This window comes from Macrobrachium nipponense, chromosome 27 (assembly GCF_015104395.2).
Source record: "Macrobrachium nipponense isolate FS-2020 chromosome 27, ASM1510439v2, whole genome shotgun sequence".
Lineage (NCBI taxonomy): Eukaryota > Metazoa > Arthropoda > Malacostraca > Decapoda > Palaemonidae > Macrobrachium > Macrobrachium nipponense.
In genome coordinates, this window is record NC_087216.1 from 26,499,961 (window position 1) to 26,522,112 (window position 22,152).

General features: G+C 48.8%; 1 protein-coding gene across 4 annotated transcripts in view; it reads right to left on the reverse strand.

The window, feature by feature from the left end:
- Positions 1-474: 474 nt before the first annotated feature.
- LOC135200962 (galactose-1-phosphate uridylyltransferase-like) overlaps positions 475-22,152 on the reverse strand; it is a 30,448-nt gene continuing 8,770 nt past the window's right edge. For all 4 annotated transcript variants that reach the window (XM_064229738.1, XM_064229739.1, XM_064229736.1 and 1 more), the window contains exons 3-8: positions 19,185-19,354; positions 18,264-18,469; positions 9,886-9,991; positions 2,163-2,285; positions 1,308-1,524; positions 475-705 (exon numbers count right to left, since the gene is read on the reverse strand). In XM_064229738.1, the coding sequence (XP_064085808.1) occupies positions 497-705; positions 1,308-1,524; positions 2,163-2,285; positions 9,886-9,991; positions 18,264-18,469; positions 19,185-19,354 (1,031 nt within the window). In that variant the 3' untranslated portion in view covers positions 475-496. The remainder of the gene's footprint in view (positions 706-1,307; positions 1,525-2,162; positions 2,286-9,885; positions 9,992-18,263; positions 18,470-19,184; positions 19,355-22,152) is intronic.

The window sequence follows — 22,152 nt, forward strand, 5'->3', positions numbered from 1 at the left end:
AAAGTAATTTGTATTTTTCCCAGGTATAAACCAAAACCTCTCATGTGGAGAATAAAAAAGTGTAAAATAGACAATAAAACAAAATTACAGAAAAATACAAACAAAATGATGCTCTGCAAAATGATGAGGGAAAACACGAAAACATGGGAATGTAAACTCAGCTACGTTCATCCAAGGGAGAGGTGACAGCAGTAACACCATGAAGCAAGGTTGAAAAATTAACTAGGGACTTACAAATGGTACTTTGCTGGAACCCATGCCATCTCACTAGAGCCATCATACGACTAACTTTGTAATTACGTTAAATAACTTGTTCTGCTCGACACAAGAATTCTCCACTTAAAAAAGCCGTTGGTTTCTATCCCAGTAGGTACAAACAACCAGTTAGCCAATATTACACATCCAAAGTCTACATTGTCCATCTATCTGAGCAGCACCAAAATCAGCAGTGTAGAGGCAATGGAAAAAGAGATCTAAACAGAGGCAAAAACATGGTTTACTTCCTCTCTTTATAATGAACTTCCGACAATTCCCGTAATTTTTGAGCAGCCTGCTCTGCCGTCAGATCACGCTGTGCTTGAGCCAACATCTCATATCCAACCATGAACTTCTTAATGGTTGCAGAACGTAACAAAGGTGGGTAATAACAGCCATGGAATACCCAGTGACTTGCTTCATCTTCAATCTGTGGCCCTGTAGGAGCTCCTGTAGGTGAATAAAACAGAAAACAGCACTACAAAAGTGTAACGACTGAGCAATGTCTACTGTAACTAAAAATCATCTATAGAAAATTATTATGATTCTAGGTTCAAATGTTACAAGACAACCATAACTATACCCCATAGGAGGTTAGTACTATCTGTGCACCTAATGCAGTGCACTATAGCAATTACTCAAGAATCTTTGCTGTGTCCTTTTGGCCCTTAACTGCAACTCCTTTCATTCCTTTCACTATAGCTCAGTTCATATTCTCTTTCATCTTACTTTCCACCTCTCCTGACAATTGTTGCATTTTACTTTTCAGTACTGAATAACCTCAGAGGTAACAGTGCTTGCTTGACGTTTGGCCTAAAGTCTATTTGCATATTCTAACAATTATCTAAAGACATTGATTATAACTGCAAGCTAATAAATAACATTACAATCATAACTAAACTCAGTCAGAAGATTATTCTAAAACTACAATCATCTAAATTACCATTAATTAGACAAGCCCTAATGCATGATAAAACTTAAAAACACTTCAGTAATGACCAAATACCTTAATCTCTCTCCTAATATACTTTAAAAAAAAAAATCTAACATACCATGCCATCCCATTGAATAGGGAAATGAACAGCTGAAGAGATTATCATATTTTGTTGTCAATCTTTTCATTATGTCTGCCAGAGCATCCTTTTCTTGATCTGTCATCTGTGTCATTCGAACAATGTGGCGACGAGGCAAGACCATCATTTCATAAGGCCAAACAGCCCAGTATGGAATGAGAGCAACCCAATGATCGTTTGTCACAACTATGCGTTCCTAAAACAAGAATGAGAGCTTAGAATAAGAGGCTACTAGGTTGAATCAATCGTACATCTTAAATTCCTGAATGTCATAATAATTGTTATTCACAAAAAATCTCAAAGATAAAAAGGAAGTTTGCTATTCAATGAATGTAAAAATAATTCACATGATTACTTGACGTTACATATTTTCCATAGTATGAAAATAAATGAGATAAAGTTCCAAAATGCTATGAGGATATCTAAAAGCAAAGCTGAGCACCTAATAAGCTTGTTTCATTATATACAGTTAATAGTAAACCTTGCTACTGCAGGTTCATGTGATGTGATTAGTGTCAATGACAGGCCTCATCCAGCATAAATGTCTAAATTCAATAACACTGCAGAATTGTACGGAGTTGCTTGATGTGCCGACATATGTAGAATTGTATTTTTGTATAAAACTTGGAATATTCTCAACTAAGGATGGGTTCTCCAGAACATAACCCCACTTTATGTTAAGGATTACTGTAACTGAATTGTATGCAGTAACCACACTACAAGGTGGTAAAGAATATATCATGGGGGATGCATCAGTCAATCCTGAATTTATCTACAGATTAAAAACTCTTAAAACCTAAGGTCAAACTTAAACAGAACAACTTTGAGAACTACCTTTTTCTCCAGCTCCCTGTGGACATAATCCATCAACATTGGCCGACCATGTTCTCTGTAATACTTCAACTGGTTAACTTCTTTCAGCTTAGGCTCATTAGGCATGAAAGATGAAGCCCATATCTGGAAAACATCAACATAAACAATCTCAAACAGCTTTCAAAATTCCTCAAGACATTTATGTACAATCTATTACTTGCTCAAGATAAGATCAGTTACAGTACTGTATTTAAATCCCTAATCAATGATGAATGGAATGTTAACTTAAAAATTTCATCATGAAAAAACAAAAATTTACTTTTTAATATGGAAAACTGGATTCTTATTGATGAAGCCAAGGTATATCTAATTTCACTACAACAGTGTTCAGGATGCCTACATTCAACATGCTGGAAATTTGAAGTCGACATGAAATTGTTAATATACAATAAAGTTTTACACATACTTACCTGGCAGATATATACTTAGCTAATGTCTCTGACGTCCGACAGAATTCAAAACTCGCGGCACATGCTACAGGTAGGTCAGGTGATCACCCCCTACCGCCGCTGGGTGGCGGTAATAAGAATCATTCCCGTTTTCTGACAGATTTTCTCTTCCCCCTATCTCCTGAGGGGAGGCTGGGTGGGCCATTAAACGTATATATCTGCCAGGTAAGTATGTGTAAAACTTTATTGTATCTTAACAATTTCATTTTTACACATGCAACTTACCCGGCAGAATATACTTAGCTGATTGGCACCCTTGAGGAGGGTAAGAGATAGTTACTCAATATAAATAGCAATTAAAAAACAGGGAAAAACAACTTTGTTGTAGGTACTATAAATAAACTTAAATACTACCTTGATTCCTACCTTATTGGGCAGAAGACTTCATGAATACTGTCTATGAGTCTGCTTGCCTCAAGAGTTCCAGTGAGGATGAGACCTGTCACTGAGAACTCTTCTGGATCTTGTCAATGGGGGCTAGCCCGCTTACTCGACAGAGCCTTATTTCGGATCGTACCAATGGGGCCTATCCCACTTACATGGTAGAGCCTTCACCTTTGTCATATCAACGGGGACTAACCCTCTTACAAGACAGAGCCTAGGTCCAAACCATTACAAGGAGCATGAAACAACCAATCTCGACCACCTGACCACACTACTTTGTTATAAACTACGATTTGAAAGTGGTACTTTTCCCTGACCACTTTCAATCGACCATAAAAACAACACCACAAGATTAAAATTCCTAATCTATCTAAACTAAGCAAGATTGATTTCAGCCCCCTGTCCCAGCATCGAATCCGCAGATACGTAAGGTCCGAGAGAGAAGCACTTATCATAAGTCACACGTACATCTCTCAAATAGTTAGATGCAAACACAGAATTGCATCTCCAATATGTGGATCCAATTAAGTCCTGCAAAGACATATTTTTGTGAAAAGCTAAGGAGGTGGCCACGGCTCTGACCTCATGTGCTTTAACTCTCATCTGTCCGAGATGTTCCTCTTCACAGGAAGTATGTGCTTCTGTAATAATATCTCTGATAAAGAATGCCTGTGCATTCTTCGACATCGTTCTTCTCGGATCTCTTACTGAGCACAAAGGCTCCTCCGAGTTTCCTTCCTAAAACATTTGCTTTTTCCTCTCTAGATAGAACTTGAGGCTCCTTACCGGACACAAGGTTCTCTCTATCTCTCTCCTACTAAGGAAGTCAATCCTCGAACTTCAAACGTCCTTGGCCAAGGCTTAGAAGGATTCTCATTTTTGGCTCAAAAATAGGGGGTTAAATGAACACACTGCAGAATCCTTCCTGAAGCCCACTGTGCCTTCTAAAGCCTGGAGTTCACTTATTCTTTTAGCTGATGCTAATGCAAAGAGGAAAATAGATTTCCTAGTCAAATCCCTAAACGATGAGTTATTGGGAGGTTCAAATTTATCTGACATAAGAGGGAGGTTCAAATTTATCTGACATAAGAAATCTTAACACCACATCCAGGTTCCAGCTGGGTGGTCTAGCTGTCTTGGACTTCGAAACCGTTTCGAATGATTTAATCAAATCATGTAGGTCCTTGTCCTCCGTGATGTTTAGTCCTGTATGTCTAAACACCAAGGAAAGCATACTTTTATACCCTTTTATGATCGAGACTGCAAGGTTACATTTCCGTCTCAAATACAACAGGAAATCTGCTATTTCCGTCACAGAGGTACTGGAAGAGGATACATTCTGATTCTGGCCCACCTTCGGAATAACTTCCCACTTCGACTGGTACACTGCGTATAGTTGAAGGTCTTCTGGCTCTTGCAATTGCCTTTGCAGCCGCGCGTGAAAACCCCTTCGCTCTGACGAGTCCTTCGACAGTCTGAAGGCAGTCAGTACCGGAGCGCAGGGAGGTTTTTGTGGTATCTGTCGAAGTGGGGCTGTCTGAGAAGATCGTTCCGTAAGGCAGGTACCTTGGAAAATCTATCATCCATTCCAGTACCTCTGTGAACCACTCTTGAGCTGGCCAGAATGGGGCGATTAGGGTCAGCTTCGCTCCTTTCGTCAAAACAAACTTTCTTATGACGTCTCCTATGATCTTGAAAGGAGGAAAAGCGTATCCGTCTATTCCTTCCCAATTTAGGAGGAGACCGTCTATTGCTACTGCCCTTGGATCCGAAATCGGAGAGCAGTAGTTCTCCAGCCTGGCATTCCAATGTGTTGCAAACAGGTCTATGTTTGACCTTCCCCAGAGACTCCAAATCTGGTTGCAGACCTCTGAGTGCAGAGTCCACTCCGTGGAAATGACTTGATCTTTCCTGCTCAGCAAGTCTGCTCTTACGTTTTTCTCGCCTTGAATAAACCTCGTTAAGAGCATGATGTTCCGCTCCTTTGACCATAGAAGAAGCTCCTTCGCCTTCTAGGAGTGAGTACCCCCCTGTTTTCTTATGTAGGCTAGAGCTGTCGTGTTGTCTGAGTTTACTTGCAACACTGAGTTTGAGACTTGGGATTCCCACTGCCTGAGAGCTAGATGCACTGCCACTAACTCTTTCTCGTTGATGTGCCAGGACACCTGTTCCCCACTCCAGGTGCCTGACACTTCTCTCGGGCCCAACGTCGCCCCCCATCCTATTTCCGAAGCGTCTGTAAACAACACTAGGGAGGGGTTCGGTAACTGCAGTGATAGTCCCTCGTTTAGTCTGCCTGGTTCTAACCACCAGCTGAGGTTTTCCTTTATTTCTTTGGAGAGAGGAAAAGAGTCCCACAGATCCTGATTCCTCTGGTCCCAATTCTCCTTCAAGAAGAATTGAAGGGGTCTTATGTGAAGCCTCCCTAGAGAAACGAACTGTTCCAACGAGGAGAGGGTCCCCAGAAGACTCATCCATTCCCTAGCGGAACATTGTTCTTTCTCTAGGAAGGTCTTCACTTTTAGAATACATCGCTATTGTCTTTCTACGGACGGAAACACTTGAAAACCCCGAGAATCCATCAGAATCCCCAGATAGACAATGCTTTGCTGGGGATCCATCTGGGATTTCCCGAAGTTCACTAACAGTCCCAGGGACTGAGTCAGATCCAACGTCGATCTTAGGTCCTCCAGACACCGATTCCTGGATTGAGAGCAAATCAGCCAATCGTCGAGATACAGAGAGATTCTTATTCCTTTCAAATGTAGCCAATGGGCTACGTTTTTCATCAATCCCGTGAAAACTTGGGGAGCTGTGGCAAGACCGAAACAAAGGGCGCGATACTGAAATACTTGGCCCTGTACCATAAATCTTAGGTAACTTTCGGACGAGGGATGAATGGGTACATGAAAGTAGGCATCTTGTAGATCCAATGACACCATCCAATCCCCTTGTCTTAGCGCTGAGAGAACTGATGAAGTCGTCTCCATTGTGAACGTTGTTTTGATCACAAAGTGATTCAGGGCGCTTACGTCCAGCACTGGTCTCCACTCCCCCGAGGCTTTTGGTACCAGGAAGAGGCGATTGTAAAAGCCTGGAGATTGAAGGTCTAATACCTTTTCTATCGCCTTCTTTTCTAACATCTGTTGCACCAGATGTATGAGGGCTTGGTTCTTTAAAGGATCTCTGTATCTTGCCGCCAACTCCCTTGGAGTGGTGGTTAAGGGAGGTTTTTCCCTGAAGGGGATCAGATATCCTCTCTCGAGGATAGAGAGGGACCAGCTGTCCGCCCCTCTCTGAGCCCAGACCTTCGCGAACCTCAAAAGTCTGGCTCCTACTGGAGTCTGGAGGACTCCTGTCTCACTGCGGCTTTGAGAATGGTCTCTTAAACAGTCTTCTACTCTTAAGTGCGGGTCTCGAGGTTGCTCTTCCTCGAAAGGGCTGTTGGAAGGACACTTTATTCGTACCTCCCTCTCTTTTAGCCATCGGCACAGCAGGTTTAAGCCTCTTGGCGGACTGGGCAAGAAGATCTTGCGTAGCCTTCTCCGAAAGCGATCTAGAAATGTCCTTCACTGTCTCCTGAGGAAAACCAAGGTATCCCGAGAGTGGGGGGGAAAAAAGCAAAGAGGCTCTCTGTAAGGAGAAACTGACTTGGAGAGAAACGAGCTGATACTGATCTCTTTTTTGAGCACTCCTGCTCCAAAGAGAGAGGCCACTTCTGTGGATCCATCCAATACTGCCTTGTCCAGGCACGAAAGGACACTGGATAACACCTCCATCGTCACAAACTCCGGATCCTGCGCTCTTTTTGCTAGAGCTCCTAAAGCCCAATCCATGAAGTTGAAGACTTCTAATGTGCGAAATAGACCCTTGAGTAAATGGTCCATCTCGCACATTCCCCAAGACGCTTTAGCTGACAGTAGAGAGCGTCTTCTAGATGAGTCCACCAATGCTGAAAAATCCGCGTTTGCAGAAGCCGGAAGGCCTAGCCCCATGGGCTCTTTCGTGTCGTACCAGACACCCGGCTTACCTGCTAATCTAGACGGAGGGCACAAAAACACCATCTTACCTGCCTCCATCTTAACCAGGAGCCAGTTCTCTAGATTCTTAATAGCCTTTCTCATAGAGAGAGTAGGCCGCATCTTGACAAAAGAGGGGGACTGCCAACTTAGTACTTGACAGAAGAGAGCCTGGAGAAGGAGGATCAGCCGAACACAGCGAGTCCCCAAACTCTTGAAGCAGCAGTGACGAAAGTCTCTTATAATCAGAGATTCCTACTTCTTTCGTTTCTTCCTCCTCCGAGACTTCCTCCAAGGTTACGTTCGGAGAGGGAGACTTCTTAGGAGAAGAAGTCCTGGAAGGCATGCGACTCTTATCCTTCAAGAGTTCGCCAGATGAAGCCGCCAAAGTTCAATACCCGGGATATGCTTCCTCGGGAAAAGAAGAATCCCTCCGCTTCCTGCCGCTCCACAGGTTCTTTTGATACCTGATAGGAGAGGATCTAGAGGCCTACCTTTCCAGGCTCTTGGCGCCTATCCTTGTGAAAACACTTGTTTCCATTCTCGAGCGCCTACTATGAGTAGGGCGCGAATCCAGAGTCAGGATCCTTTCAGGCTCTTGGTGCCTGTGAGGAGAGGCGCTTGAGCCTACTCTTCTGTGACTCCCAGGAGTAGGGCGCGAGTCTGAAAAGAGGCTCCTTTCAGGCTCTTGAAGCCTACGAGGAGAGGCGTAAGAGCCTACTCCTGAGCCTCTTCCAGGAGTAGGGCGCAAATCCCTGACAAGGCTCTTCTTAGGCTCTTGTTGCCTTTGCGGAGAGGCGCTTGCGCCTACTCTTGCTCGTCTTACAGGAGTAGGGCGCGATCCAAGATTAGGCTCCTTTCAGCTCTTGACGCCTGCTAGGAGGTTGGTAAGCGTCAACTCTAGAGACTCTTCCAGGAGTAGGGCGCGATTCCATGTTTAGGCTCTTTCCAAAGTCTTGGAACCTGCTAGGAGAGGCGCTTGACTCCCTTGAGGAAAGCTTATCGCGAGCTACCGGTCTCGAGGAATGTAAAGGACTTCTATTATATCCAGGCGTCCTACCGAAAGTTGGCGCCTTCTAGACGAGTCTCAAAATCTTTCGAAGGAGAGCCCTTCTCACTTCTATCCCTATGGGCAGAGCGTACCCTCTCTCGTTCCTTCCTTCCACTTGAAGAGGAGATCCTACTCTAGAAGATCGTTTCGACTGATACTAATCGATCACTACCTTCTCGGGTGGAGAATTTCTCCTTACTCCTACAAGCAGAGGATCTAGAGCCTACGTCTTGGCGCCTTGCGCTATGACTCTTCCTAGCATCCGAGCTTCTGCGCGGGGAATACAATCTTCCCTGTCTAGACAAAGCATAAAACGAGTCGTCTACTCTCGGGGAGAGAGGTTTCTTACTGGTGAAAAGCGCTACTATACTCCTCCTTTCCTACTAGGAGAAGGCCTCCTAAAAGAGCTCTTTACTGGAAGAGAGGAGTCCTTCCTGCGAGAAGCTCCTTGCGCCTACTAGTCGAAAGAGAGCATACTAATGATGATAGATTCGCTTGAAGGTCCAACAGGAATCTCTTAGTAGATGAACGAATCCCTTCTGGTGAAGATTCAGGAGACTTCATAACTTTCTTAGGTGAAGGAGATACTCCGGAAAAGGCTCGGGCTGGAGTCAAGAGCGCCTTCTCCTGACGGTTTCCAGGCTCTCTTGAGAGGGCGCGATTTGGAAGAGGAGCTCCATCACACTTAGGTGAGGACGAATCTGAATCGCAAAAACACTTCCTTAGGAGGCTTTTCCTATAGCTCTCCAAAGCAGCCTGGGGACGAGCCTACAGGATCTGCTGAAGGGACGCCTGACCGTTGGGGATACTTCTACATCCCCCCTTGCGGCTTTCGACATTCCTCCTCCCTTGGGCATGGGAGTCTGAAAGAGGTCTAGGCCTAGGAGCGATGCGGAGTCGGTCAGACTCCGCATCCCCCTCCACTGCACTGGGGACACTGCACACATCACTACACACTTCACTCTTACCTTGGTCTATATCACGCAATTGCTGTTGCAAATTGTGAATTGACGCTTCCACAGCGGCTCTCTCGGCAGACGCATCTACGAGTTCGCTGCGGGGGGAAGGAGCTGAAACCAAAAAGGAAGATGGCGAAGCTACTGCAGGGTTAGAGATACTATCCTGTTCCACAGAACAGGATCTACTTAAACTTCTAGCCGAAGCTTTCCTAATTCTATCTTTCTCTAATTTTTTCATGTATGCAGTTAGATCTTTCCATTGCACTTCAGTTAACTCTCGCATGCATCACATGTTATCCTTAACTGAACAATCCCTTCCCCTACATTTACACAAACAGTGTGAGGGTCCAAAGTAGCCTTAGGCAACCTCACCTTGCATCCTTCATTTATACATACTCTAAACAGAGTTTCCAGTGTTAATCAGACATATTATCAAAACCAAATCCAAAAAACACGTATGCCAACAAAACCAAAGATCAAATACTTCCCAAATAATCCTCGGCGAAGCAAGCAAGAAATTCTATGCAGGAGCTACCAACAAAGTTGTTGTTAGCGACAGAGAAAATCTGTCAGAAAACGGGAATGATTCGTATTCCGCCACCCAGCGGCGGTAGGGGGTGATCACCTGACCTACCTGTAGCGTGTGCCGCGAGTTCTGAATTCTGTCGGACGTCAGAGACATTAGCTAAGTATATATCTGCCGGGTAAGTTGCATGTGTAAAAATGCTTTTTAATCCCAACTTCACATTAATACTTCAGCACATACCACAAAACCTTCATTTTTTATTTTTTCTTCTAACTAAAATGAAAATAAGCCCTCACCTGACAATGGGGATGTGGATTGGAACATCCCATAATGGCTCCTTTGTTTTCAAAAATTTGGACCCATAAATACTTTTTGCCTAGATCAATCAACTCAGTCAGCCACCTGGAAGTGAAGTACAATATATATACTTTACAACTGGTTCTGTAACCACAGGTCACTCCTCCATCTTAAAATGACAATTTGTCGAAAATTGCAGTTTTCCTAACTATACAAACCTGAGGTCCTTTAACAATAGGAAGGTAACTAGCGGCAGCTGGGACGGTCGTAACGAACTTCGAACAAGGCCGAGAACGGTAGTTAACTGCTTGTCGATCGTGCGCGCGCCGCGCGCGGGCGGTGAAGAATAACATTTGCTTTAGGCCCATGCAAAAAGTTGCAGAGTGAGGGGTGGTATGAGGTGGGACTATATGTAAAGGACCTCAGGTTTGTATAGTTAGGAAAAATGCAATTTTCGACAAATTGTCATTTGTTCCGATACGTAATACAAACCCTCGGTCCTTTAACAATAGGAAGACTCACTTCTTGGTGGGTGGAATCTGAGTCTTTTTGGTGAACAGACTGGTGTTCGTCCAACCTTGGAATGCCTCCCTGGTCGTAAGAGCAAGGGAGGGATCCAAACCTCTGTCCGATTGATCGGGGTGTGCACCGCAGGATCAATGGTCAGACCTCTGAGCCAAGTACTAAGAGAGAGGCAAGCGTATCTCTTCGTACCAGCATTGCAAGAACTTGTTCCTGTTACAGGAGCCAACATAAAGTTATGGGTTTGTCTCAAGGTTAGGCATCCACTCTTTCCCCCTTGTTGGAGGGTAGTGGGAAGGGATACATTTGCTTCTATCCCTAACTAAAGGGATAGGATTGGGGATCGGTCGAGTAGCCCTTACCCTGCATCGGATTCCCTTTCCAGCAATGGTGACCGACCGTTGACCCTCCTGCCCCAAACCGGTAGAGATGAGAGAAAGATTGGAGAAGAGAAAGCCCAGTCGCACTCTCATTCAATAAACCATATTCATTCCCTACCAGTCACCACCAGGAATCGATGCTTGTTTCTGCCTGCCTCGGGTGGGGGCTGGGTAAGCTTACACAACGTGTTGAGCAGCCACCACAGGTCCCAAGGAAAAAGTATCCAAGGACTTGTGGGCAATATCCCGAAGGTAGAAGGACGTGAAGGTAGTCTGGTTGGCCCAGACACCTGCCTTCAGGACCTGCGCCACGGAGAAGTTCTTACGGAACGCAAAGAGGGTCCCAAAATACCTCTGACTTCGTGGGCTCTCGTCGGAGCGTACGGATGTCGTCACTACCATCAAAAAAAGCCTAGTACGCTCTCCTGATCACCTCACGCAGCCAGAAATGAAAGCGTATGTTCTTGGATACTTCTTTCTTGGTAACCCCAGTGCTAACGAAGAGGCGTCGACACTCAGGCCTGAGGTGTCGAGTTTTCTTCAGATAGCGCCGTAGCGCCCTCACAGGACAAAGCAGCATCTCATCCGTATCGTTGTCGGTGAAATCCATTAGGGAGGGGATCGTGAAAGACTCGAACCTGTCGTCAGGGATCGACGGATTCTGAGTCTTAGCTACGAAATTCGGGACGAAATCGAGCGTCACAGATCCCCAGCCCCTGGAATGTTTAACATTGAAGGACAGACCATGAAGTTCCCCTACTCTCTTCGCCGATGCCAGGGCCAGCAAGAAGAGGGTCTTGAGGGTCAGATCCCTGTCTGACGACTCCCGGAGTGGCTCGAATGGTCTTCGAGTCAAACTCCTAAGGACGAGAGTCACATCCCACTCAGGGGCCTGAGTTCCCTGGGTGGGCAAGACCTTTCGAAGCTCCTCATTAGCAAGGAGATCTCGAACGAGTTCGAGATGTCCAGTCCCCTCAGTTTTAGGACGAGCGCCAGGGCGGCTCTATATCCTTAACTGTGGGTACTGAGAGGAGCTTCTCTCGGGCGAAGAAACACGAGGAAATCCGCTACCTGCTGAAGAGTGGCTCTGAGAGGAGATAGACCCCGTCTACGACACCAACCACAAGACGGCCCACTTCCCCTGGTACACAGCTGCAGAGGACTGTCTGACGTGTCCAGCCATCTCTGTTGCTGCGCTGCGAGAAAAGCCTCTCGTTCGCAAGAGATGGTGGATAACAGCCAGCCGTGAAGTTGTAGGGACTGGACCTGCTCGGTGGTACCCGCTCTACGTGTGGCTGGGCTAGAAGGTTGTGCCAGTGGGGCATCTCTCTCGGTTCTTCCGCCAAGGAAGAGCCAGCAGGTCCGGTACCAAAACGCTTGAGGTCGTTTGGGAGCCACCAGGATCATCCTGAGATTGGGAGTTGGACCAGCGCTCGGATGATCACTTTCCGAATCAGACAAAAGGGAGGAAAGGCGTAGACGAAGAGGTTGTCCCAGGGGTGTTGGAGAGTCCTCTGCAGCTGCCCATGGGTCCGGCACGGCTGAGCAAAAAACTTGAAGTTTTTTGTTTTTTGTTGTGCCGGGTGGTGAACAGGTCTATGACCGGACGCCCCCACAGGTTGAAGAGCCTTTCCGCCACTTCTGGGTGTAGGGACCACTCGGTCCCTATTACCTGATCCCGACGGCTGAGCTTGTCTGCTACTACATTCCTCTTGCCTGGAATGTACGTGCTGACAGCTCTATCGAGTGAGCCGTGGCCCACTCGTGCACCTGCACCGTCAACTGGTGTAGCGGGAGAGACACTAGGCCCCCCTGCTTGTTGACGTATGCCACTACTGTGGTGTTGTCGCACATCAACACCACCGAGTGTCCCATCAAGCGGTCTTGGAACTCTTTGGAGAGCGTAAAACGCCGCCTTGAGTTCTAGGACATTGATGTGAAGGTGCTTGTCGTGATGGTCCCACACACCTGCAGCCAGCAACTCCTCCAGGTGTGCGCCCCATCCCTCGGTCGATGCGTCTGAGAACAGCAGCATCTCCGGGGGGGGAGTGCGTAGAGGCACTCCTCTTAAGAGGTTCCTGTCGTCGAGCCACCAGGCTAGGTCCTGCCTCACCCTTCTCCGTGATGGACACGGGAGGGGAAGTAAGGTGGATCCTTTACCTGTGAACCAACTCTCCCTTAGTCTCCACTGAAGAGACCGCAGGTGAAGACGTCCGTGAGGAAACTAACTTCTCGAGTGACGACAGGTGGCCGATCACGACTTGCCATTGCTGAGCTGCCTGTTCCTGCCGAGACAGGAACCGGCCGGCCGGCTGCCTCCCTGAATTTGCTGATCCTCAAGTCTTGCGGGGCGGACTTGAGCTGACTACCGTATCGACAGCATACCCAGGTACTTCATCTTCTGCTTGGGTTCGAGATCGGACTTCTCGTAGTTTATCACGATCCCCAGATCGCGACAAAACTTTAGAAGTCGATCCCTGTCCTGCAGCAACTGCGAGCGGGAGCTCGCCAGGACCAGCCAATCGTCGAGATACCTCAGAAGACGTATCCGTGCGAATGGGCCCAAGCAGACACCAGCGTGAACACTCTCGTGAACACCTGTGGGGCGGTTGACGAGACCGAAGCAAAGTGCCCTGAATTGGTACACCGTCCCGTTCGAAGATGAAGCGGAGGTACTTTTCTGGATGGACTGATGGATGGGTATTTGAAAATACGCATCCTTCAGGTCCACTGAAAGCATGAAGTCGTTCTCCCTGATGGAGTCCCACCGCACGGAACGTGCCGTCTCCATCTTGAACCAAGTCTGGCGAACAAATCGGTTCAGGGGAGAGAGATCTATCACCGGGCGCCGAGCCCCCCGATGCCTTTTCCACTAAGAAAAGGCGGCTGTAAAAGCCCGGTGACCGATCCACTACGACTCTACAGCTCGTTTGGTCAGCATGGTCTTGATCTCCTGCCAGAAGAGCGTCGTCCTTTGAGGATCCCAGAACATATGTCTGCAGATGGACCGGGTTGGAGAGGTGAGGGTCGTGGGGCTGGCCGAGATTGTAAGGATAAGGGAGTAGATATCCTCCCGAAGGACGTCTACTATCCAGGTCTCGGCACCGTAGCGCTGCCAAGTTGCCCAATGGCTCGCCAGGCACCCCCCACTTCCGGCAGCTGGTGAGGGGGAACGCCGTCCCTAGCGTTTTCCCACCTCGCTTCGACTTCTTCCCAGCACCTCCTCGGGGAAAGGAGGGCTGGGAGGAGGGCTGGTTACGGCCTCCTTACCAGAAGTTGAAGCAGGAAGAGTCTTTCCTCGGGGCTTCGATGGAGCAGCCGTCTTAGCAGCCGAGGAAGCGCTAGCTAAACTCTTAGGCTTAGCCGCAGTTGTACGAGGTTGCCCAGAAACCTTCGTAACTGCCTGGTGAACCAGACGGTCCACTGTCATCAGTGCGCCGTCTTCCACCGCAGCGTCCACCATCTCTCCGGGAAAGAGAGCGGAGGAACTCTTCATTGGTCCGTTACGGAGTCCATTTACCGCTCACGCCCGGCCCCCTTGGCTACTCGTGTAATGGACAGCGTCCCTACGACGGAGAACCAAGTTGGCCCACAGGTTTGCCGTCTGATGGGCGAGGTAGGAGATGGCCCTAACCTCCAGACTGGCACAGTCTCCTGAAGTCGGGGTCGTCTTCGAGGGCAGCGCCCCCGGCGTCGGCCGCGACCTTGGATACTGTGAGGGACCACAGATCCAACCAAGAGACTGCCTGGAAAGCCGCCATAGCGGTAGCTTCCAGGCCCAGTGCCTCCTGCTGCGAGAACCACAAGTTCTCCGACAGAGCTGCTGCAGGGACACACCTGGAGTTAGCCTAGCTAGCTCCGGGTTAACCTGTTTGGGCGGTATTGGATCCACTGATGGCACGTAGAACTTCCGCTGTCGCTGCAGAGGAGGAGGAAGTAGCTTGGAAGACCGTCCTGACTTAAGTGAGTCCTCTCGTCCTGAGACGAAATTCTCCCACCATGGTCAAGGACTGAGTCTGCAAGCTCAGATCGCGCAGTCCCACCGTCAATTTGGGTTCCCTCTTCGGGCCCCAAAATGACTCGAGCCGGGACGTGGGCTCAGATGGTCGGTAGCGGCGATCCTTCCCCCAGGTCGTTGTGCTGACGAATCAGCGCAATAACCTGGGCAAAGTTCCTCTGGATCTCAGGAGTCACAGCGTCCTGAGGAGTAGGACCGTCCAGTCCCATCCAAACAGGAGCAGCTCTCGAGACCCTCCTCCTTCAGAAGGAGGAACAGCAACAGACCCTGACGGTCGCCTCCAACCACTTGCGCGTACGACCTGGCTGGTCCTAAGACCCATGCCTGGTTCGTGCGGCGTCGTGGCGGGATCGTGAGCGGCGCACCTCTCACGATCACTCCTAGGTACCTCGCTCTTCCCGGTGTAGCCCGAGGAAGTTGAAGGTATAGGAGAGACAGACCTGACGCTCCCCCCCCGTTCGCTGGCAGGACCAGCGTACGTGGGGGGCTGCAGCCGATCACCAACCCGCGGTGGGGATCGATCTGCAGGCCTGGTCGTGCCGCTCACCTGTGGCGAGCGGCTCGACTGAGCACGTCGACCCCGGTCCCGTGCGTCAGACGAGCTGCTGCTGGCCACCGTCTCCGTCCGGTCCCTGCGGGAGCGGCGGTCAGGTGATCTGCAGAGCTCGCTTTCGCGGTGAGACCGGTGAGCGTCCTCACGGGCACGTCAAAACCGCTGGTACCAGCCGAAGCTGGTGCCGTTGGTCGAGGGACCTCTTCCCAGCCTCAACCCGTGGCCGGTCAGAGACCGTCACGTCAACCCGAGGGTACCGGCTGGTCGCTACGAGAGCGGCCGCTGGCCTGGCGAGAGTCACTTGCGCGACTTTCGACAGTCTTCTGCTCCGTGCCTCTGTCATGACGGTGAGCAAGCTCAGGCGTCTTGACTTTAGCTGCACGGTCGCTACCCCCCCGAAGGAGGACCGTACACTCGGACCTTCCTTCTCTGCGAACGAGAAGTCGAGCCGGTACCTGGCTTAGCAGCAGTGCTACCAAGACCAGGCGCGGATGTACCAGCCGTAGCCAGCACATCCTTGGTCCCCGCTCTTCTTCTTCTCAGAAGAGGAGACGGGCCTGTTCACGAGGAACAGGAGGACCAGCAGAAGCACCCACCCCCCGTCACGCCAGAGCGAGACGGGCCCTTCGAAGGTCCCGCAGGAGCCTTCTTAGGGGGGAGGAGGCCAGCCTTCTTCTTCTTCGGCTTGGAAGCCTTAGAAGTCGAAGGGGGAGAGGCGGCAACAGACGACGAAGAAGACGATGAAGACGACGACGACATCTTCCTCTTCTTCTTCCTCTTCTTCGTCAGCTCTCTCAGGACGGACGTCAGGTCTTCCATCCACGGAAAAAGTCGGGCCAATTGCCGAAGCAACACGCCCCGACTGATCCTGTCCGGAAAGACCTGAGACCGGTGCAGCACCATTCATGACGAGACGCGACGGTGGGCAGGGGCAGGCACGGCAGGAGCGGCAGGAACATCAACAGCAGGACCAGCACCATCAGGACCAGCACCAGCAGGACCAGCACCAGCAGGACCAGCAGCAGCAGGACCAGCACCAATAGGACCAGCACCAGCAGCAACATCAGCATGAGCGTCCCGCACCGCGCGCTTCGTAGGAGCGGCGCGAGGGGCTGGGCCAGCAACACTCGCTGCAGGTACGGCAGGTACGGCAGCATAGTCCGGCGTCACAGACCTCTCCATTTCAGCCAAACTCATCATTGGACGGGCGGTAGATCCAGGGGCGAACTTTTGGGACAGCGGAAAGTCGGGAGTCGGCAGCACATAGAACCCAGGTGGCGGCGGCACGCCCCTCTTAGGTACGGCAGCGATCGGTTTTTGAATTGATGCCGTTGGAGTCACCGACGCAATGTGTTGCGTGTACACCACATGAGGAGGGGTAGGCGTACGCTGGTGTGGACACAGTAGGTTGGTCTTTGTTGTGGACTACACCATGAGTTACAACTGCCGACCCCGCTAGCCGTTGAATCAAGCCCTGGATACTGGGGGGCGCCCTGCAGTCCCAACGACGCCCACACCTGTCCAAGGTCGTCACTCACAGAAGGTACACCTGAGGGAGGAAACAGTCGGGTCTTTAGAGGGGCACCCTCCCGCTTGGGGGAGGACGACCCCACCCAGAGCGGACTGAAGGACCCCGAATACAATTGAACATCCGGGTATCGGGCACCCTCCTCCACACTCGACGATCGAGTGAGGAAAAGGACTTCCGAAACCCCCCCCGCAGGGGAAGGCGCAAATCGTGGGGGCTGAGCTGGAGGCAGGAAGGATGACGAGGTATTCCGTAACCAAAGGAGTCGCTGGAGAGCTTTCCGACGACTCCTTGGTCGACCTACGCCTCTTCCTACCCTCGTACAGCACCCACTGCGCCCTCTGGACCAATTTACACACACATTACATGGTTCGGCTCGGGAGCATCTCTGCCCCCGACACCGATAACATAAACTCATGAGGATCAATGTCTGGGTAAGAGCGGAATCCGCCGCATTTACGCCCCTCCAGCCCGGGACACACTCTTACGGGCAGCTGGTGGGCGCGGCGAAAGCTCTTCTTGATCCATGATTAATTAATTCACTTCACTCAATGAAAATGAAAAAGAGTACTTACAATTTCATTCAAGACCACAAAAACAAACCAGTCAGAAGAAATTGTAAACATCCAAAGCACACGACGAAATAGCGGGCAGAGCGATGACGGAACACGTCTGTCACACCACGGCCGAAAGCAAAAAAGTGATTCTTCACCAGACCCGGGCGCGCGGCGCGCGCACGATCGGACAAGCAGTTAACTACCGTTCCCATCCCCTTGTCGAAAGCTTACGACGTCCCAGCTGCCGCTAGTTACCTTCCTATTGTTAAAGGACCGAGGGTTTGTATTACGTATCGGAACAAACAAACATTTCAAAACTGCATTCAAAATATCTAGAAGAATGACTTGGGCACCTTGTAAAACTATGCTTTATCAATTATACCTCAACTGTCTATCATACAAGCATGTATCAGAGCTTTCTTCTAAGTAGAAGGCAAGTTGAGTTATTGATATCTTGAAAAGTTACTTTTCAAACTTAAGTTGTTTTCTTTGCAGCCTCAATTTTATTTTCATTTAGAAAGCATTAACCTATTAACTATTTAGCAAAAACAAACTACTATACAAATCTAAAGTAACTATCCCCTACAGCAGAAAAAACTGCCACCTGCTAGATGTTACATTTATGAGAAAAATCATCATAGTCTACAGTTCAATGTTAATTTGATAATTTATTTTTTTATTCTATTAACTTATCTCTTCTTTTTGTATTTCCTATTACCTTCTCTTACTTCTTTCAAATAAACTACACATGCTTTGGAAGCTTGCATTTCAAATCAACAGCATCTTCTGAAAAATAATAATGACAATAATAATGATTACCTGTCTATAACAGTCCGTATTTCTTCAACTGACATTAAGGGTATAGTCAAATTAGTGTGTGGATGGAAACACATGACTCGACAGGTTCCCTTTGCAGGAGCTGCACGAAACAACGGATCATCACTCTCTGGTGGTGACGGTACATCTTCCAGTAATGCTGGGAAGTCATTTGTGAAGACAAAGGTTCCTGTGTAGTCAGGATTGTCCTGTCAAAAATAATAATCAAAATTCACTTTTACAACTACACATTGATGGGTAACTTAAAGAAAATATGTTTGTTCCATGAGACATAATGAGGAAACATACTTAAAATATAAAACAAGAATAAAAATGTTTCTACTATATCAAAGATTCAAGCACACAAAAATACCTCTTGAATCTAAGACGCAAATAGATTAACATATATATATATACCCATAACATAAAATGAGACTAATAAACTTGTACAAAGGATATACCACTGCCTAACTAAACCTCTCACATCGGTACAAACAAGACATCAGGTTAAGCAATTACAAAGATCACTGTATTCAACTACTAAGAAAAAGAACATACTTCAATGATGTGAAACTTCATATCAGTTGTAAGGTATTTATAAAAATTATAGCTAGCTATCTTCACAATTACTCTAGCTTGTCATTTACTTGTCACTCCAGTATTCTACAATTACAGTTTTCTCATTTCTATAAAATAAATACATAAAATTTTACACTTACAAATGTGAAATAACAGTCAGAAACTAGGTTCTTCTCAAAAGGGAACTTGAATTTAGAGATGAGATCTTCCATAGTAACATTAAATTTCTAATACAACTCAGTTTTTTCAACACCATACCAGTTATTTACAATTACTTAATCAGAAATTATAAACATAGCATCTAAGACAGTTGCTCAACAAAGAATCACCTCACAACTGACTCACCTCACCATTGGGACGGGTAACTCTCGGACAAAGGGGATTCTTGGGATCGTGGATTGGGATCTCTTCTTCAGCTGGCTTCTCCACCTGACCTGCCCAAGGTCTTTTCATACGATGAGGAGAGACTAACACCCAGTCTCCCCTGAGAGGATTAAAGCGTACATGCTGATGCTCTGCAAATATGTTAAATATGACAATTTGTCTAAAATTGCATTTTTCCTAACTATACAAACCTGAGGTCCTTTTACAATAGGAAGGTACTAGCGGCAGCTGGATAGGTCGTAAGCTTTCGAACAAGGGGTTCGGTAGTTAACTGCTTGTCCGACAGGCGCGCGCGCAGCGACTGGGAGGTAAACAAATCACTTTTGCTTTTGGCCCAAGCAAAAAACTGCAGAGTGAGGGGTGGCATGAGGTGGGGCTATGTGTAAAAGGACCTCAGGTTTTGTATAGTTAGGAAAATGCAATTTTAGACAAATTGTCATTTGTTCCGACACGGCATACAAACCTTCGGTCCTTTTAACAAATAGGAAGACTCACTTCTTGGTGGGTGGAATCTGAGTCTTTTGTGAACAGACTGGTGTTCGGCACAACCTTGGAAGCCTCCCTGGTCGTAAGAGCGAGGGAGGGGATCCAAGCCTCTGTCCGATTGATCGGGGTGTGCACCGCAGGATCAATGGTCAGACCTCTCGGACCGAGTACTAAGAGAGAGGCAAGCGTATCTCTTCGTACCAGCAATGTAAGAACTTGTTCCTGTACAGGAGCAAAGTAAAGTCATGGTTTTGATCTTGTAGGCATCCACTTCCCCCCCTTGTAGAAGGAAGTGGTGGATATTCTGCTCCCATCCCTCGTGAAAGGGATAGGATGGGGCTCTGTCATATAGTCACCGGCATCTCGTCCTTATCCAGCAGGGTGATGACCGTATCCCTCTACCCACAGGTAGAGGGGGAAGAAAAGATAGAAGAGAAGCCAGTCACTTTCATCACTATCTATTCATACAGTCACACCAGGACTCGATGCTGTTCAGCCTGCTAGGGTCTGGGTTAGCTAGACGACGTGTTGAGCAGCCACCACAGGTCCTAAGGAAACCGATCCAAGGACCTATGGGCAATATCCAAGAGGTATAAGGAAGTTGCCGGTGGTCTGGTTGTACCAGACCCCACCTTCCATACCTGCCGCCACGGAGAAGTTTCTTACGAAAAAACGCCAACGAATAGGGGGCCAACACTTATGACTTCGTGAGTTCTCGGACGGGACGTACGGATGTCGTCACTGCCATCATTGCCTCCTACGCCCTCCTGAAGAACCTCACGCAGCCAGGACGGAAGAGTGTTTCTTGATACTTCTTTCTTGTTGACCCCGTTGCTAACGGAGAGGCGTCGACACTCAGGCCCGAGGTGTCGAGTTCTCTTCAGATAGCGACGTTAGCGTCCTCCCAGGACAAAAGCAGCATCTCATCCGCATCATTATCTGCATGACGCTAAGATCCCGTACTCTCTTCGCCGATGCCAGGTCCAGCAAGACGAGGTCATTTGATTTCCCTGGGTTGGCAAGACCTTTGGAAGCTGCTCCTAAGCAAGGAGATCTCGAACGAGTTCGAGATGTCCAATCCGTCAGTTTCAGGAGGAGCGACAAGGCGGCTCTGTATCCTTGACTGTGGGAACTTAGAGGAGCTTCTCGGCGAAGAAAAAACGAGGAAAATCCGCTACCTGCTGAAGATTGGCTCTGAGAAGAGATAGGCCCCGTCTACGACACCAACCACCGAAGACGGCCGACTTCCCCTGGTACACAGCTGCAGAGGACTGACGGACGTTTCCAGCCATCTCTGTGCTGCGCGTACGAAAAAAGCTTCTCGTACGCAAGAGAAGGTGGATAACAGCCAGCCGTGAAGACGTAGGGACTGGACTGCTCGGTGGTACCGCTCGACGTGTGGCTGGCCGAGAAGGTTGTGCCAATGGGGAATCTCTCTGGGGTTCTCTTGCGAGAAGAGCCAGCAGGTCCGGATACCAAATGGCCTGTGGCATTTGGAAGCCATCAGGATCATCCTGAGATTCGGGATGACCAGTGCTCGACTGATCACCTTGTGAATCAGGCTGAACGGGGAAAGGCATAGGCGAAGAGGTTGTCCCACGGGTGTTGAAGAGCGTCCTCTGCAGCTGCCCATGGATCCGGCACGGCCGAGAAGAACACTGGAGCTTCCTGATGTGCCGGATGGCGAACAGATCCTCGACTGGTCGCCCCCACAGGTCGAAGAGCCTTTCCGCCACGTCCTGGTGTAGAGACCATTCGGTCCTTATCACCTGATCCCGACGGTCTGAGCGTGTCTGCTACTACATTCCTTCCCTGGAATGTAGTGTGCCGACAGCTCTATTGAGTGTGCCTCGGCCCACTCGTGCACCTGCCGATCAACTGATACAACGGGAGAGACACTAGGCCCCCCCTGTTTGTTGACGTAAGCCACCACCGTGGTGTTGTCGTACATCAACACCACTGCGTGTCCCATCAAAGCGGTCCTGGAACTCTTGGAGAGCGAGGAACGCTGCCTTTAGTTCCAGTACATTGATGTGAAGGTGTTGTCGTTCTCGTACCACACTCCTGAAGTCCGCAACTCTTCCAGGTGTGCACCCCATCCCTCGTCGATGCGTCTGAGAGCAGCTGCATGTCCGGGGGGAGAGTACCTGGAGGCACTCTCTTAAGGGGTTCCTGTCGTCCAGTCACCTGGCTAGGTCCTGCCCTTATCACCTCCTGTGTCAGTGGACCATGGAAGGCTTGGGGGATCCGTCGCCTGTGACCAACTCTCCTTTTGGTCTCCCTGAAGAGACCGCAGGTGAAGACGCCCGTTAGGGACTGGCTTCCCGAGTGACGACAGGTGTCCGATCACGACTTGCCATTGCTGAGCTACCTGTTCCTGCCGAGACAGGAAACTGGTTGGCTGCCTCCCTGAATCTGCTACCGTGTCGATCAGCATACCCAG